Here is a 19,802-nt window from a genome sequence, read left to right on the forward strand (position 1 = left end):
TGTTAATGCAGAGACGATAAGCTATACGCCAGAATAAAATAGAGGATGAGATGAAACTTCTCAAATCGACAAAAGGGATGAATGAATACGCTCTGTGATTGTTAGCGCACTCTTGGAGTGCGCTAACAGTTTTAGTGCATTGCCAATCAGTTGTTCCACATTAATCATGTGACAGCAGTACTTTCTGTCACTTTTTCTTCTTCATGTGTACACATTTGTAGTTATACAAAATGGGTTTTGAAATAGGTACATAGTAGGTTATTAGAAGCACCACAGTTCAGTATTTAAGGCACATGTGTGTTCTTATGGAGGGGGTGGGGGTGGGGTGGGATCTAAAATTACTGACATCGTGGTGCTTCCAATACCCTATCCGGTACCCTTTTCAACACTCTTGTTGTATAACTACAAATCTGTGAGAGAAAAAATAAATCAGTTGAAATGCTATTAGGCCTCATGGAAACACACCAATTCGCCTTACCATATCCGATCTAGTCGGGTGTTTATGTGGGATAAGACTACCCCTCCTCTTGTTCACATACCAAAAATCAATCAGCACCCTGACTGCTTACTGTGGCGAGTTGAACATTGTTGAGGAATGAATTTCCAGTGCTTTTAACAAAATGATTCCAAAAGAATGACATACAGAGAGCACCCAGGTGGTTCATTGTTGGTAGAAAGAAATACCTTACCTTGGATGTGACAAAGTTGTATACATTTTGTATCATTTCAACTCTTTTAATTGCATGTTTGTTCGTTTTTATCTTGACATTTTGTCTAAATGGTTGGTACACAGTTGTCGTGTTTCCAATTCACCGGCAGAGTAACTGGATGTTTTCCAATCGTGTTTATGTAAAGCTCGTCTTCTGCAGTGATGATATTATTCAAAACTTCGCCAATATGCATGAATTTATGCAAATCTGTATGCATGTATTATGAGAGTTAGCGTGTCTGTGTGTGTGTGTGTGTGTGTGTGTGTGTGTGTGTGTGTGTGTGTGTGTGTGTATGTGTGTTTGTGCGTGTGTGTGTGTGTGTGTGTGTGTGTGTGTGTGTGTGTGTATGTGTGTGTGTGTGTGTATGGGTGTGTGTGTGAGAGAGAGAGAGAGTGTGTGTGTTTGTGTGTGTGTGTGTTTGTGTGTGTATGTGTGTGTGTGTGTTAATGTGTGTGTGTGTGTATGTGTGTGTGTGTGTGTGTGTGTGTGTATGTGTGTGTGTGTGTGTGTGTACTCCATACGTATTGAGATGTCTATTTTTTTAATAGGTACGTGCTGGAAGTCTGTCCGAGATAGCATAGCAAATGGTGCATAGAATATGAGGTGTAAACATGTGTCCATTTTCAGATAAATGTTGTGTTATACAAATACTCTGACTAATAATATTGAACTATGCTGATATGTATGCATGTCTAAAAATAATCTGGGAGCTCTCTGTGGGTTGTTTATTTGTCAGTTTATTTTCCAGTTTGTTACCAGCTCCATCGTTTGCACTGAAAAAACAACACGTTGCGGGCAAAAAGTAGGCATAAAAACAAAAACAAAAAACTGTTTATGATCATTGGAAAAACAACGTTTGATGAGATTGTTACATTTAGTCAAGTTCACACGAGAGTTCCTGGGAATGATATCCCCAGACGTTGTTTTAATTTTTTCGATAACTGTCTTCGTTGGCGTCATATTCGGCTTTTTGTTAAAGTTGAGGCGGCACTGTCACACCCTCACTTTTCAATTGAATTGATTGCCATTTTGGCAAAGGAATTTTCGACGAAGGCCGGACTTTGGTATTGTAAGCTTAAAACTTAATTAATGAGTTTGGTCATTAAACATCTGAAATTGTAATTAACAATTTTTTTTATATAAAACGATCCAAAATAATGTTATTTTATTCTTTAACATGTTCTTATTCCAAAAACATATAAATATGTTATATTTGGATTAAAAACAAGCTCTGAAATTTAAAAAAAAAAGAAAATTATGATTATAATAAAATTTCCAAAATCGATTTAAAACCAATTCCATCTTATTCCCTGATTCCAAAAACATATATTATGATATGTTGAGATTAAAAGCAAGCTCAGAAAGTTAAAAAGAATAGATACAGAAAATCGTGCTATCCTGCTCATCGCAACTACCGCGGTTTTCTGGTTTGTCAATTTCACTGCCATCACCTCGAGCGGTGGACTGACGATGCTACGAGTATACGGTCTTGGTGACAAAGTGCAGTGCGTTCAGTTTCAATCTGTGAGTTCGACAGCTTGACTAAATGTCGTATTTTCGCCTTACGCGACTTGTTTTTAAATATGTTCTACCACAAATATCTATATGAAGCTATCCACAGAAGAATAATAAACTTTCCACTAGCAGCAGTTTTATCTTAAAGTCTGATACCTATTACTCTCCTTTCAGATATTATCTTGGGAATAAGAAAGTAAAGCCCTGATTTACCGGCCAATTATTTTTAGCCTCAGCTATTCTTGAAAAAACAGAAAAAGTCAATTAAAATGAAAAAAATATATATTGTACAAGGGGTAGAATAAAATCTTGACACCGAGTCAGCTAACGTTTAGATTACAATTTGTTTTTAAAGATCAGCAAAGTTTGGTGGTAGGGTGAAAATGAAACTTTTTGTATGGTCAAGTAGTTGGCAAATAAACTTGTTGAAGTTGTAAAATTAATCAGAAGGTTTTTGATCCAATCATTCTTGAAAGCTGAGCAACTTTTGGTTAGGAGTTCATGAAACATTCTTTCTGAGGTCAATTGATACGAAAATAAAGTCAGCGTTTTAAGTTTTGTTGAACTATTGCAACGAGTCAGTAGGGTGGTTTGATTAAAACAGGATTGAAAGGTAGGCAACATTCAGTGGGCGAGTGAATATAAAGTCAAGTGATTATTAATTATACATTCTACATGTACGTTGTATTGTGTGTGCTGAAGTTTTGTTTCAAGTAAGAATAGCAGTGGGATCATAACACTTTAAAGGTGGCCAATATTGTTTCAAGTAAGAATAGCGGTAGGATTATAACACTTTAAAGGTGGCCAATATTGTTTCAAGTAAGAATAGCGGTAGGATTATAACACTTTAAAGGTGGCCAATATTGTTTCAAGTAAGAATAGCGGTGGGATTATAACACTTTAAAGGTGGCCAATATTGTTTCAAGTAAGAATAGCGGTAGGATTATGTAGAGGTTACATGCCGAGTCTCAGTGATTATCAAAAATAATGGTCGAAGTTAGCGGATCATGAAAAATGCGAGCTTTAGCGAGCTTTTTCATGACCGCGAACTGAGACCATTATTTTTGATAATCACTGAGACGAGGTGTGTAACCTCTTTATTCCTCCTTTCTTCAGTTATTCAAAGAAAAGAGGAGTTTTTTTTGCGAAAGTTTGATCGAATCCTATTCTCTCAACCAGTCAACCTGCGCAGGCGATCGATTAATGCGCGGTTGTATAGTTCCGTGCAAATCATTCCATTCTGTTAACACTTCTTGTCAGTTTTCCTATTTTAGGCTAAAATCAAGTACACAGATATGCTGTTATTCTACTGTGGCGGCAAAGGTAGATATTGTGTGTTCTGTATATGTTTTGGTATCGCTTAGGGTAATGTTTTTTCGTCAAATGGGACTAGCAGACGAACTTTTGCACCCGTGTTCCAACGTTAAAAACTGTATGAAGTTCAGTTTTCCGGGGAAAATAGTGTTTGAAACCCCTTTATGTTGTTTAAATTGATGAGATGTGTGCATTTGGTTGCGTGTGATCTGTTTATTAAATGAAATATTGTTGAAAACTGACCGTCGGATTGCAGTCTGTTGTCGAAGGAACTGAGTGAAAAGAAGGGGAACTACTCTTGTCGCTAGACAAAGTATGAGTTACTTGCCTTGGGAAATTGCTTGTGATGAACGGCTTGAGCACAGCAGATGAGATTCAGAAAACAACCGAACTCATGGATTTTATATGGAGATTCATGTGTTCAGGCCTGTAGTTGTTAATTTAAATGCGGTATGTTTGTATTGTTTGCTCCAGAGATGTATACTTCGTACATTAGAGCGTTCTGAACTTTTCAGTCGCAAAAAGTAGTACCGAAACAGAACAACCTCTCAACCCATTGCACTATCGAGGATTCAGGCTGTTGCTGGGTCGTTATTTGTTTGGTTGCTGGGTCATTATCGAAAAATAACTACCCCTACAAGTTTACAGAGGTAAAGAAGCAGAGGGGGGAATAAAACACTTTAAAGGTGACCAATATTGTTTCAAGTAAGAATAGCGGTAGGATTATAACACTTTAAAGGTGGCCAAGATTGTTTCAAGTAAGAATAGCGGAAGGATTATAACACTTTAAAGGTGGCCAAGATTGTTTCAAGTAAAAATAGCGGTGGGATTATAACACTGTAAAGGTGGCCAAGATTGTTTCAAGTAAGAATAGCGGTGGGATTATAACACTTTAAAGATGGCCAATATTGTTTCAAGTAAGAATAGCGGTGGGATCATGACACTTTAAAGGTGGCCAAAATTGTTTCAAGTAAGAACTTTAAAGGTGGCCAATATTGTTTCAAGTAAGAATAGCGGTAGGATTATAACACTTTAAAGGTGGCCAATATTGTTTCAAGTAAGAATAGCGGTAGGGTTAACTCTTTAAAGGTGGCCAATATTGTTTCAAGTAAGAATAGCGGTGGGATTATAACACTTTAAAGGTGGCCAAGATTGTTTCAAGTAAGAATAGCGGTAGGATTATAACACTTTAAAGGTGTCCAAGATTGTTTCAAGTAAGAATAGCGGTAGGATTATAACACTTTAAAGGTGGCCAATAATGTTTTAAGTAAGAATAGCGGTAGGATTATAACGCTTTGAAGGTGGCCAATATTGTTTCAGGTAAGAATATCGGTAGGATTATAACACTTTAAAGGTGGCCAATATTGTTTCAAGTAAGAATAGCGGTAGGATTATAACACTTTAAAGGTGGCCAATATTGTTTCAAGTAAGAATATCGGTAGGATTATAACACTTTTAAGGTGACCAATATTGTTTCAAGTAAGAATAGCGGTAGGATTATAACACTTTAAAGGTGGCCAATATTGTTTCAAGTAAGAATAGCGGTAGGATTATAACACTTTAAAGGTGGCCAATATTGTTTCAAGTAAGAATAGCGGTGGGATTATAACACTTTAAAGGTGGCCAATATTGTTTCAAGTAAGAATAGCGGTAGGATTATAACACTTTAAAGGTGGCCAATATTGTGTCAAGTAAGAATAGCAGTGGGATTATAACACTTTAAAGGTGGCCAAGATTGTTTCAAGTAAGAATAGCGGTAGGATTATAACACTTTAAAGGTGGCCAATATTGTTTCAAGTAAGAATAGCGGTGGGATTATAACACTTTAAAGGTGGCCAATATTGTTTCAAGTAAGAATAGCGGTGGGATTATAACACTTTAAAGGTGGCCAATATTGTTTCAAGTAAGAATAGCGGTGGGATTATAACACTTTAAAGGTGGCCAATGTTGTTTGAAGTAAGAATAGCGGTGGGATTATAACACTGTAAAGGTGGCCAAGATTGTTTCAAGTAAGAATAGCGGTGGGATTTTAACACTTTAAAGGTGGCCAATATTGTTTCAAGTAAGAATAGCGGTAGGATTATAACACTTTATAGGTGGCCAAAATTGTTTCAAGTAAGAAAAGCGGTGGGATTATAACACTTTAAAGTTGGCCAATATTGTTTCAAGTAAGAATAGCGGTAGGATTATAACACTTTAAAGGTGGCCAAGATTGTTTCAAGTAAGAATAGCGGTAGGATTATAACACTTTAAAGGTGGCCAATATTGTTTTAAGTAAGAATAACGGTGGGATTATGTAGAGGTTACATGCCGAGTCTCAGTGATTATCAAAAATAATGGTCGAAGTTAGCGGATCATGAAAAATGCGAGCTTTAGCGAGCTTTTTCATGACCGCGAACTGAGACCATTATTTTTGATAATCACTGAGACGAGGTGTGTAACCTCTTTATTCCTCCTTTCTTCAGTTATTCAAAGAAAAGAGGAGGTTTTTTGCGAAAGTTTGATCGAATCCTATTCACTCAACCAGTCAACCTGCGCAGGCGATCGATTAATGCGCGGTTGTATAGTTCCGTGCAAATCATTCCATTCTGTTAACACTTCTTGTCAGTTTTCCTATTTTGGACTAAAATCAAGTACACAGATATGCTGTTATTCTGCTGTGGCGGCAAAGGCAGATATTGTGTGTTCTGTATATGTTTTGGTATCGGTTAGGATAATGTTCTTTCGTCAAATGGGACTAGCAGACGAACTTTTGCACCCGTGTTCCAACGTTAAAAACTGTATGAAGTTAAGTTTTCTGGGGAAAATAGTGTATGAAACCGCTTTATGTTGTTTAAATTGATGAGATGTGTGCATTTGGTTGCGTGTGATCTGTTTATTAAATGAAATATTGTTGAAAACTGACCGTCGGATTGCAGTCTGTTGTCGAAGAAACTGAGTGAAAAGAAGGGGAACTACTCTTGTCGCTAGACAAAGTATGAGTTACTTGCCTTGGGAAATTGCTTGTGATGAACGTCTGATCTAGATTCAGAAAACAACCGAACTCATGGATTTTATATGGAGATTCATGTGTTCAGGCCTGTAGTTGTTAATTTAAATGCGGTATGTTTGTATTGTTTGCTCCAGAGATGTATACTTCGTACATTAGAGCGTTCGGAACTTTTCAGTCGCAAAAAGTAGTACCGAAACAGAACAGCTTCTCAACCCATTGCACTATCGAGGATTCAGGCTGTTGCTGGGTCGTTATTTGTTTGGTTGCTGGGTGATTATCGAAAAATAACTACCCCTACAAGTTTACAGAGGTAAAGAAGCAGAGGGGGGAATCTTTGTCTTTGTCGAATATCCGTTTGTATGGCCATGTTGGGTTTGATGCGTGCATGCCTGGTTTTCTCCTGTAGATGGGTGTCGGCACAGAAGGTCTGCCCGCTGTCCTCAGCCAACATGCTCCGTCTTCATGGCAGCTCAAATTTTTTATCGAGGTTCTCTCCTCTAGATCCGCCGTGTTTCGCCTAGGGGCTTTCGCTGCCTAGTTGATAGGGTCACCTCGTAGAGGATGTGGTCATAGACCACGCACGGTCGGTCTTGGGATAGGGAAACGTTATGCTAGTCCGGAGGGATTACGCCACAATGGCCACCTCGCGAAGACCCAGGGTCCTAGACTAGGGAGGTCCAAGGGGGAGCACCGGGAGGGTTACCCCTCTACCCGCACCTCCAACACAATCCCTTCCCCTGGTAGCTTCATCCCCAAGGAGGAAACAAAGCTACCTGCAACACCCCAGAGGGGGGAATAAAACACTTTAAAGGTGGCCAATATTGTTTTAAGTAAGAATAGGGGTGGGATTATAACACTTTAAAGGTGGCCAATATTGTTTCAAGTAAGAATAGCGGTAGTATTATAACACTTTAAAGGTGGTCAATATTGTTTCAAGTAAGAATAGCGGTAGGATTATAACACTTTAAATGTGGCCAATATTGTTTCAAGTAAAAATAGCGGTAGGATTATAACACTTTAAAGGTGGCCAATATTGTTTCAAGTAAGAATAGCGGTGGGATTATAACACTTTAAAGGTGGCCAATATTGTTTCAAGTAAGAATAGCGGTGGGATTATAACACTCTAAAGGTGGCCAATATTGTTTCAAGTAAGAATAGCGGTGGGATTATAACACTCTAAAGGTGGCCAATATTGTTTCAAATATGAATAGCGGTGGGATTATAACACTTTAAAGGTGGCCAATAATGTTTCAAGTAAGAATAGCGGTGGGATTATAACACTTTAAAGGTGGCCAATATTGTTTCAAGTAAGAATAGCGGTGGGATTATAACACTTTAAAGGTGGCCAAGATTGTTTCAAGTAAGAATAGCGGTAGGATTATAACACTTTAAAGGTGGCCAATATTGTTTCAAGTATGAATGGCGGTGGGATTATAACACTTTAAAGGTGGCCAATATTCGATAGGTTGGAGAATATGAGACGTTCTGTCTGTGATAAGTTTAATTGAAAAAAAAAGTCTGGAGGACGGTTGGATTGAGAGAAAAAACAACTTGAAAGGTAAGCAGAACTTGGTTTAGGGTCAAAAGGTGTGTAATTAATTTCAGAGTGTTAAGTTTCTTTTGAACGTTTGCTCCAAAATCACGCGGGCGCTTTAATTAAACATTCTTAAAAGGTGAGACATTTTGGCAGACAAGAGAAAATGAAAAATTCTTTCAGGGTTCAAGTAGTTTATGATTAAATTCAGAGATTTAAGTTTCTATTGAACTTTTGTTCCGAGTCAGAAGGACGCTTTGAATAGACAAAGAGATAAGGTAAGAGACATTGTGACAGCGGGCGAAAATTGAAATATTGTCTGTGTTGTCAAGTTTTCTGTTATTTTTGTCCACACTTCAGGATGTCAAGCACGGGATAAGTGATGTTCACCTGCCCTGTCCAGCTAGCACCGTGCAGCTCGTGAACTCGTGAACTGAGAATCAAACATAAGTCAATTCACCCAGCTGTGAAGAGTCAAATCCATGTCAAGTATTAAATCGTAAAGTTTGTCAGACAATGTGCATTTACTAGGGTTAAAACTGTGACTCACAAGTAAAGCAAGGGGTCACAAACTTGCGAACGTTGATGCCCACGTCGCTGAACCGTTTGAAAAACACACACACACACACACACACACACACACACACAAACACACACACACACACGCACACACACACACACACACACACACATACACGCACACACACACATACACACACGTTTTTGTTAGAAATTATAGTGGTTTATATTTCAAAACGTCACACACAATGTTGTCTTCTTCTTCGCATACGCCAATGGTGAAGATTATCTGCGGTGACTAATACTACTGCCCTGTCCAGCTAGCACCGTGCAGCTCGTGAACTGAGAATCAAACATAAGTCAATTCACCCAGCTGTGAAGAGTCAATTCCATGTCAAGTATTAAATCGTAAAGTTTGTCAGGCAATGTGCATTTACTAGGGTTAAAACTGTAAAGCAAGGGGTCACAAACTTGCGAACGTTGATTCCCACGTCGCTGAACCGTTTGAAACACAAACACACACACAAACACACACACACACACACACACACACGCACACACACACACACGCACACAAACACAAACACACAGACACACACACAGACACACACACAGACACACGCAGACACACACGCGCGCGCGCTTGCTGCCAGTCTCACTTTTGAAACAGCCAAGATGCCAAGATTGACTCTACCAAAATGTCACGTCGATTTAAAGCTGGGGATGATCCCGAAGCGCTGGCATGTGCTTTAAACGTGCATATGTCAACAGTCTATCACCTTCAGCAATGTTCTGTTGACATTGGAAGCACTGCGGTTATGCAACGCGGTGGATTGTTCGCATAACCCCAATAAGAAGATCGCAAGTTCCTGCCACAACGTCTTCGAGATCGATTCAATACAGCCACTGACACTGCCAGGAACATCACTGGAAGCCACCAGTGTTCGATCAGTGGCCAGAGACCGCGATGAAGACTGCTGATCGAGACCTTCAAAACTTCGTTAACGTTAAACCTGCTTGTCCCGTGTGTTGAAATAGTCGCAGCATCACAATAATCACACAAAAGCGATGTCAAACATGCATTCATCAAACTTTTGTGGTTTGATAATCCTAACTCTATAATTGTTCGAGATTTTGTCAATCAAACATCGCAGAACTTGTTCGCGTTTCTTTTGTTGCTCGGTATATGTTGTTATTTGATGAACAAGAGATCAAAGAATGTTGAATTACATGCACAAATCAGATTCATCTTATTTTTTGTCAAGCTTCTTTAAGAAGTTTAATACACCATTAGGGAAAAAAATCTTTCCTTGTGGGGAATTCAACGGTCTTTACATAAATTGAGGACACAGATACAGAATATTAAGCATACAATCCTAATCAGTTTGAGTAATATTGAAAACGTATTAGTACGCGGATAGACTTGACCATATACACTCTTCAAAAAAAAGTTAAGGATCACTTTTTTACAAGCACGCCACACAAAACAGACAAGACCGAATTCTTTCATTTTAAAAAAATTATATAATTGAACAACCAAGGAGTAATGACAAACAAAGCAAAGATCGAACGCGGCAGCGACAACTTAGCTAGAGTGTGTCAAACGTGACAACCCTCGAAAAAGAAATTCACAACAATGTGAATCAGTGTCAAAAACGCGTGTGCCCTCCGTTGTGTGCCAGGCATTCAACACATCGTTGGCGCATGGAGTGGATCAGGTTGCATATGAATGCTCTGGGAACTCCATTCCACTCCTGCTGGAGCCATTGCAGCAGTTGACCCAGATTGGCAGGAGGAGGGTGATGTTGCTGTACCCGACGACAAAGCTCGTCCCACATGTGCTCTATGGGGTTCAGGTCCGGGCTGTTGGCTTGCCACAGCATCCTGTTGACCCTGGCCTGCTGGGGCCGATCGCTTGGAGGGCTGGAACGACCAGGGGTTGCAGGATCTCATTCTGGTAGCGGACACCGGTCAAGTTGCCCACTACATGGTACAGAGGTGTCCTTAGACGTGTGCTGATCCCTCCCCAGACCATCACAGAGCCTCCGCCAAAACGCTGTCGCTCCAGAACAGCGCCTTCTGCGAAGCGCTCTCCGCGACGCCTCCACACTCGAATGCGACCATCAGCAGGTTCCAAGCAAAAGCGGGACTCATCTGTAACCAACACCTGGGCCCACTGCTGACGTTGCCACCTCACATGTTGAGTGCACCAGGCTCGGCGAGCTGCTCGGTGATTAGCAGTCAGGGTTGTTCCTCGGACTGGACGCCTTGCACGCAAGCCAAAGTTGTGTAAGCGGTTTCGGATCGTCTGCCCACTAACAACAGTGTTGGTGGTAGCTTGTAGGCGTTGCCTAATGTTGTTTGCCGTAGCCATTCTTTGTTGCATGGCCTGCCTCTGAATGAAGCGATCCTCTCTTTGTGTGGTGACTCTGGGCCGACCAGAACGTTGTCGCTCCTGCAACTCTGTCACAATCCGATGGGAGGATTTTCACGTGTCCGGCTCTTTCAAGATTGAATCTCGAATTTTGTTAATGTTGTCTAGGGTATGATTATTTGGCGGCTGTTCGCTTTTATAGTTAGTGATATGCGTGGTTTCTTTTAACTTAATTGAACGATAGACAGACTCAAAAGTATCGACAGAAAGAATAAACACTGGAAGCAACTGGACGAACACAACTACAATGAGTGAAAAACGGCTTTAATTTTGGTTACTCATCTTCATGCATCGACGTACTCGGCACTACAGGTCAAGGATCAGGTGTGAGAGGTTTGATCTTGCCGAAATGAGCGACTGTAAGCTCTCGGAGTGTTTATACACGGCGTCGGTGATGAAGATGATGTCTTTAAAGTTTAATGTCTTGACGATGAGTTCAACGGTGATGATGATGTCCTTGATGATGTGACGAACGATGTTGATGATGCCCTTGATGTCTTCGACGATGAGGTGAATGACGATGATGATGCCCTGGATATCTAGGCGATGGGGTGAACGGTGATATCAGTTCTTTAACACGGTTCCATCTCTCTCTCAGTTGGCGTCCGATTCATCTCCAGCTTGCATCTACACGAGCGTCTAACCAGCATCTAAACAGCATCTAAACAGCATCTAAACCTGTCGATCAAAGTGAAAACAACATGTTATCATCAGCTTTATGAGCCTAACATCTATCTAATCATTCTGACCGTTACTTACAAACAATGGAATTTTGGATTTCGTCCAACTGCTTCGCCTTTGAAACACACAAAACAGATGAACGTAGGGATGAAAATGTGCCGCTCTACTTCTGAAATGAAGAACGATATTATTACTTCCCTTTTTCCTACTTTAGCAGTTTCTTACCTGCATAATTCAGGTTTGTGATGAAATATAACTCCCGAGAAAAAAAACTTGAATTGTTCTCCAAAATGGAACGAGAATCAACTGATCTTGGTGAATGGACTCAAAGTAAAACTCTACGCTACGAATATAGGCCTTCGCACGTGTCTCAAAACAATTCAATAAAACAACTCTTCCATACATCTTTTAACGCGAAGTACAAAAGACAAATATCTCAAGTCTTTATTGATAGAAATCATCGTATGAATTTGCAAATCTAATGATCTTTCCTACGGTGTAGGCGTAGAGATCTATCATAACCATTTCCAACCTCGTGTTTTCCTCTGTGTCATTCTTCCTTTTTGACGTCACGCTTTTGACGTCATTTCTCTTTACGGCGTTCCGTCTCGCAAGGAAATGACTTAAGGGTGTCACCCATGGAAATAAAATCCAATGTTACTATAATGCGTAACACACGCCCTTGGAAAGGAAGATTTTATATAATCTATGAACATGCATAATAGTTACATTAATACTATATGTGTATAACATTCTACTAATTGTTTCCGTGGATCTATGATCAGAATTCCCTTCACAATCAGGTAGTATCTCTGAGTTGTGACGACCATTGCCATGGTCTCCCTCAGTTCATGGTAGCACGGCTGAGGTAGTCTGCTCCAATGTTGTCTTTGCCGGGAATGATCTTCACGGTGAAGACGTACGGTTGAAGTTGCAGTGCCCAGCGCATCAGTCTGGCATTGGTTGGTTTCATCCGCTGTAGATACTGAAGAGGTTGATGGTCCGTCTCCAGTATGAAATGTCTTCCGTAGAGATAACGCTCAAATTTCTGGATTCCCCAGACGGTCGCTAAGCATTCTTTCTCTACGGTGGCATATTTCTGTTCTGTCTCTGACAGCTTCTTGCTGGCATACGCGATCGGCTGCAGACCTTCTCCCTTGTCTTGAAGTAGGACAGCTCCCATTCCTTTGTCTGAAGCATCAGTTCTGAGGATGTATGGGAGTGTATGGTCTGGCATCTGGATGATCGGTTGTTCAGCTAGCTTGGTTTTCAGTGTGTCGAACGCCACCTGACAGGCCGGAGTCCACTTGACCTTTTCCGGTTCTTGCTTTTTGGTCTTGTCTGTCAGTGGTGCTGCGATCGAGGAATACGCCGGGACGTAAATCCTATAAAAACCGGTCAGACCTAAAAAAGCTCTCAGTTCCTTCTTGGTGGTAGGAGGTTGAGCCTTTTGTATCTTGTCGACCTTGTCGTCGACAGGCCATCTCTTCCCTCTTCCGATCTCATGTCCCAGATACTGCAGTTGTTCATAACCGAAGTAGCACTTGGAGGGTTTCGCTGCAAGGTTGGCGTCTTTCAGGGCTTTCAGGACGGCCTTGATCGCTTCAATGTGTTGTTCCCATGTTGCAGTCGCGATCAGGATGTCATCCATGAAATGGTAGACGTCTTTGCGATTGAGAGGACCCAGGAGCTTCCGCATCATCCGGTTGAAAACGCTGCCCGCGGTCTTCAATCCAAATGGCATGTTGATCCACCTCATTTGCCCTAATGAGGTCGTAAACGCTGTCTTGTCTCGGTCTTCCTCTTTGATGGGAATCGCCCAATATCCTTTGGTCAAGTCCAACTTGCTGAAGTATCGTGCATCGGCGAGTTCAGAGAATAGATGTTCCACATCTGTGATTGGTTCAGCGTCGTTCTCGATGACTTTATTTGCTTCTCTGAAATCATTGCAGAAACGCACTGCTTTACCTTGTGCTTTCTTCACGATCACTATCGGAGCGTTGTAGGGTGAAGTGGCTGGTTCGATAACCTTCAAATCCAACATCTCCTTCACTTCACGTTCCACCACGTCCACTAACGCATGAGGTATGGGTCGTGGTTTCACGTACACAGGTCGATCATCAGTCATCTTGATGTTGCAGATTTCTAGAGTCGTAGCTTTTGGTACATCAGTCAACGATGCGCTGAATTCTGTACATGCGTCTCTGACTTCACGTTGTTGTCTTGCCGTCAATGTGTCAGCTACATGTACATCTTTCTCATTCTCGGTACGTTTTGTAGACGGAATGAGTATGCTGGGATCAGGTCCCATGTTGGCGAATATTTCGTCATCTTGTTCTTCTAGATCTTCAACGACTATCGCGCTCTGTTCCACCACTTCTTCTGGAAGTTTCTCTGGTTCAGCGATCATTTCTCGTTCATGGTACTCTCGCAAAAGGTTGATGTGATAGACACGAGTCTGGCGACCCACTTTGATCTTGTAATCAAATGAGTTGATCTGCTCCTCGATCACGTATGGTCCCTTCCATGCAAGTTCTAGCTTGTTGTGTTTCGTTGGCAGTAGAAGCAAAACTCTGGTGCCGACAATGAGTTCTCTCTTCTTCGTCTTCTTGTCGTAGAAGTGAGCTTGTCGTATTGCTGACTTGGCGAGATGGTCGCGGGCGATCTTGCACGTTTCTTCAATGCGATTTCGCAGATCAATAACATGTTCAGCCGTCGTGCGTATCTCGTCGTTGCTTTCTTCTTCCGTCCACAGTTGACGCAATACTTGCATTGGTCCACGCACTGTCCGCCCATACAGAAGTTCGAAAGGAGAAAATCCAAGTGAATCTTGGGGAACTTCTCGGTATGCGAACAGTAGTGCTGGCAAGTACTGGTCCCACTTGGTCGGTTGTTCAAAAGTCATCTTCTTGAGCATCGCTTTCAAAGTTCCATTGAAACGTTCTACAACACCATTGCATTGAGGATGCCAAGGTGAAGTTGTCAATCCCTTGATTGCGAGAAGTTGGTTGACTTGAGTCATCAACTCGCTGGTGAACTGCGCTCCGTTGTCGGTCAATACTTCTTCTGGAAGTCCCAATCTTGTCCAGAATGTCCATAGCGCGTCAGCCACGGTTTCTGCCTTTATGTCTTTGAGAGCAACAGCTTCAGGATATCTGGTCGCGAAATCCACCATCACTAGGATATACTGCTTCTTTGTCTCAGACATGGGTTTGATTGGTCCTACTATGTCAACGGCTACACGCTTGAACGGAGTTTCGATCAGAGGCATCTTTCCCAGAGGTACCTTCCTCGTCCGTCCTTTTGGCATAGTACGTTGGCACACGTCACAAGAACTGCAGTAGCGTTTGATGTCACCCACGATCCCCGGCCAAAAAAAATCTTGCCAAATCCGTTCTCTTGATTTCTTCTGTCCGAGATGGCCCGACATCGCCGTATCGTGTCCGGTGGACAATACCTTTGCTCGCATCTTGTGAGGTACTACTACTTGTCGGTGGTCCTTTCCTTGCTTGTCACTGTATTGGCGATATAACACGTCCTTGTCATAGATGAACTGAACTCGCCCTCGAGTTACATTCGTTCGTGCCAACACATGTAATTTCTCAAGGCTTTTGTCGTCTTGCTGTTCTCTCTTTAGATCAGCAACGGTGAAGATCTTTCCTTCCATAGGAAAACTGGGAATTGACGCATTCCCCTCCTCTTCACGTTTTTCTTGTCCTCGGGTAACGGCTGTTGCAGTGGTTTCAGGGATTACGGTCTCACGGACTGGATATACAGGTGTCTCGATTTTCTCCGATCCTACACCCATCGAGTTTCCAATCAACACAGGATGGACAGGATTCTCCATGACGCTAACTTCGGTTTCTCCCACGAAGTACGGCGTGTCCATGTAAACGTGTGCGACCGATAATTTCTCTTTCACTGATTTCTTCGCCAAAGACGTTTCTTTTGTGCGCGTAGTAATCTTGCTAGCTGGTACTAGTTTGGAATCAACAATCGTAGAGGTGCTTCCGGTGTCGCGGAAAGCAGTGACTACCTGGCCTTCAACTACGATTTGGGACAGTTTGGTGAATTTCTTGTGAACACATTTGTCGCACAGTTGATCATGTGTCGCATTCCCCTCGACGTCATTCTCGTCTTGAAATGCGGCACTGGCTGATTCATCTTTCGGAGGCTGGCGACAATCCTTCTTGAAATGGCCCAATTTTCCACATCTGAAACATTTGACGCTGGTTCTGCTTTTATTTCCTTCGTCCTTGTCCTTGTTTGTGGAATTCGTCCCGTGTGCTGCCTTGTGTCCTCTCTCTTCAGGTTTCTTCCCATGTCTACGGCTTTCTTTGGGTCGGTTTTCTTCGTAGAGATTTACGGTGTCGATCACGTCATCAATGCTGTTTGGTTTTCTATCCTTCACGTACGTGACGAGTTCAGTAGGCATGCTTTCATACACTTGTTCCGTCAGTATGAGGTCTTTGAAATCATCGAAACTTTCTCCGATATTGGACATTTCAACCCAGCGATCGAGGAACAAGGAAATCTGAGTAATGAACTCTTTGTACGAGTCAGCGTTTTCTTTCCGTGTGTTTCTGAATCTTTGTCTGTATGTTTCCGCGGTAATCTGAAATCTTTCCAGCAAAGTCTTTCTGAGCAATGCGTAGTCGCGTGCATCAGCGACTTTCATCTTGGTGTAAGCAGTGCGTGCTTTACCTTTTAGCAGTGCAGACAAACGTACAGACCAAGTGTTAGGGTCCCAGTGTGATGCTTCAGCATGACGTTCAAATTGCAGAAGGAACGCTTCTACATCGTCTTTGTCTTCGAGGAATGGTAACTTCGGTTGGTAGTTATCGGTATCGCGAGGTCTATGATTTCTGTGATTGTTATTGTTCTGATTTCCTTCTTCTTCATCGCCTCCGCGATCGCGTGAGTTTGTTGCGCGAGCTAATTCGACCTGAATCCTCAACTCCTCGAGTCGAGTTTGTTGCTCGCGTTCTTCTCTTTCACGTTCAACACGGTCGGCACGTTCACGTTCACGTTCAGCGTCGGCACGTTCACGTTCAGCAATTTCCGCACGTTCAGCACGTTCACGTGCACGCTCCGCACGCTCACCATTCTCACGCTCACATTCCAGAACAAAATCACGCAACTCAGATCCCTCCAAACCAAGTAACTTCCCTTTATCCATCAAAATCCTCGTCGCTTCCAGGGCTGCATCCACTGAAGTAGCCATCTTACCCGTCTGGCTTTCTACGTCAGTCTCACCACACGCCTTCACTCCAAATTTGAGGACGTGCGAAGTTTCTATATCGGGTACTGTGCATGGAATTTATCTCATCACAGACTATCTCGAACCTACTTCGCATTTATGGAAAAAATCAGTTATTACAAACTGTAACTGAACAATGTTACTGTCAACTCGTAAACATTCGTTCTGTGACCTAGAGTGGTCAATACAACTGCGGCTCGACTCCCAGTATTATCACTCTAGTCTATCACCATACGTAATCCAACGTATATAAAGATCCCACGGTTTCTATCTAGAAAATTTCTTAGAACTAATTGAAGTAGCTAATTTCAACACTAAGAAAGTATCCGTGATCTTCAATATTATGAATAGTTTATTAGCTAGATACTCAGACTCTGTCCATTGAATCTGTCACCACAAATAGTCAAATGACTTTTCCCATGTGCGTGAACGTAAATAAACTAGTTCAAAATGTTTTTGCGAAATATCTCCATTTCGACTTCCTTTTTGTTTCGTTGGTTCTACTTAGAAAGGAATTTGAGCCGTTCCCCAACAGAATGTTGCCAACTAATCCTACCTGCTAGAACTAGATCTACAGATAGATGAAAGTGATCTAACTTTCACTTTCCAGTTTTGTTTTTTTCCTCGAGAGTTACGTTTTGTTTTTACCTTCAGTAAGGTTGTGTTATTTAGTTTACCTTCATTAAGGATGTGATCTACAGTGAGTTTTTACCCATACTACACTATAGTTTTCCTTTAAATAAATACACAAATAAACATATACTAATTACTTAACTAATGAATGATCAATGAATACACACAAACCACACAAGACAATTTCTTCACATGTATCTAAACGAAATAGCCTATCCCGGACGAGGCAACCAATATGTCACAATCCGATGGGAGGATTTTCACGTGTCCGGCTCTTTCAAGATTGAATCTCGAATTTTGTTAATGTTGTCTAGGGTATGATTATTTGGCGGCTGTTCGCTTTTATAGTTAGTGATATGCGTGGTTTCTTTTAACTTAATTGAACGATAGACAGACTCAAAAGTATCGACAGAAAGAATAAACACTGGAAGCAACTGGACGAACACAACTACAATGAGTGAAAAACGGCTTTAATTTTGGTTACTCATCTTCATGCATCGACGTACTCGGCACTACAGGTCAAGGATCAGGTGTGAGAGGTTTGATCTTGCCGAAATGAGCGACTGTAAGCTCTCGGAGTGTTTATACACGGCGTCGGTGATGAAGATGATGTCTTTAAAGTTTAATGTCTTGACGATGAGTTCAACGGTGATGATGATGTCCTTGATGATGTGACGAACGATGTTGATGATGCTCTTGATGTCTTCGACGATGAGGTGAATGACGATGATGATGCCCTGGATATCTAGGCGATGGGGTGAACGGTGATATCAGTTCTTTAACACGGTTCCATCTCTCTCTCAGTTGGCGTCCGATTCATCTCCAGCTTGCATCTACACGAGCGTCTAACCAGCATCTAAACAGCATCTAAACAGCATCTAAACCTGTCGATCAAAGTGAAAACAACATGTTATCATCAGCTTTATGAGCCTAACATCTATCTAATCATTCTGACCGTTACTTACAAACAATGGAATTTTGGATTTCGTCCAACTGCTTCGCCTTTGAAACACACAAAACAGATGAACGTAGGGATGAAAATGTGCCGCTCTACTTCTGAAATGAAGAACGATATTATTACTTCCCTTTTTCCTACTTTAGCAGTTTCTTACCTGCATAATTCAGGTTTGTGATGAAATATAACTCCCGAGAAAAAAAACTTGAATTGTTCTCCAAAATGGAACGAGAATCAACTGATCTTGGTGAATGGACTCAAAGTAAAACTCTACGCTACGAATATAGGCCTTCGCACGTGTCTCAAAACAATTCAATAAAACAACTCTTCCATACATCTTTTAACGCGAAGTACAAAAGACAAATATCTCAAGTCTTTATTGATAGAAATCATCGTATGAATTTGCAAATCTAATGATCTTTCCTACGGTGTAGGCGTAGAGATCTATCATAACCATTTCCAACCTCGTGTTTTCCTCTGTGTCATTCTTCCTTTTTGACGTCACGCTTTTGACGTCATTTCTCTTTACGGCGTTCCGTCTCGCAAGGAAATGACTTAAGGGTGTCACCCATGGAAATAAAATCCAATGTTACTATAATGCGTAACACACTCTTCCAGTTGCGTGGAATCTCTGTTTTAGTCTGATGATGACAGAGGGAGCCACTGCAAGCCTCTGGGCCACTTGCCTGGCAGCAACACCGTCTTGTAGCCATCCCATTGCCCTTCCTCTATCCAAATCGCTCAGTTTTCTTCGTGGGAGCATGTTGCTACTGTGCATAATTGTGTCAGCGTGTCAACCTTTAAACACAAGCTGGTGAGCGATGTTCATAGCCAGGACCCTGTTGTAGCACGTGCATCACAACCTTTTGCCCTTGTATGTGTTCCGCAAATTTCATGGGGCTATAAAAAACACCCTTTTTCTTCCAAAATGCAGAAGCTTTTGAGAAGCCCCACAAAGGGAAATAACTCTGCCTGCCAAACAAAATTCTAGGTCAAGACTCATTGTTCATTTGTTAATTCAAACACATTTATCTTTTAATTATTATGTCGATGTTTAATCTTTTGGCAATTTTGTATTATTAGATCCGTTTTTTCAACCGATCCTTAACTTTTTTTGAAGAGTATATAGTCCACAAAGCTCAAAGTGTAAAGCTCTCAAAATGTAAACTACAGTAAATTGTCACTAATCGATGGTTTATATTAAGGTGGTTGAAGGAGTGTTCTGTACACCTTGTATCACCTTTTTCAAAACGCT

At 41.5% G+C, this 19,802-nt stretch overlaps 1 protein-coding gene across 1 annotated transcript; it reads right to left on the reverse strand.

The window, feature by feature from the left end:
- Nucleotides 1-12,543: 12,543 nt before the first annotated feature.
- Nucleotides 12,544-16,923, reverse strand: LOC138974540 (uncharacterized). The gene has a single exon (XM_070347254.1). The coding sequence runs from the start codon at nt 16,921-16,923 to the stop codon at nt 12,544-12,546; it is 4,380 nt and encodes a 1,459-aa protein (XP_070203355.1).
- Between the last annotated feature and the right edge of the window lie 2,879 nt (nt 16,924-19,802).

The sequence above is a fragment of the Littorina saxatilis genome, linkage group LG8, assembly GCF_037325665.1.
Source record: "Littorina saxatilis isolate snail1 linkage group LG8, US_GU_Lsax_2.0, whole genome shotgun sequence".
In the NCBI taxonomy this organism is placed as follows: domain Eukaryota; kingdom Metazoa; phylum Mollusca; class Gastropoda; order Littorinimorpha; family Littorinidae; genus Littorina; species Littorina saxatilis.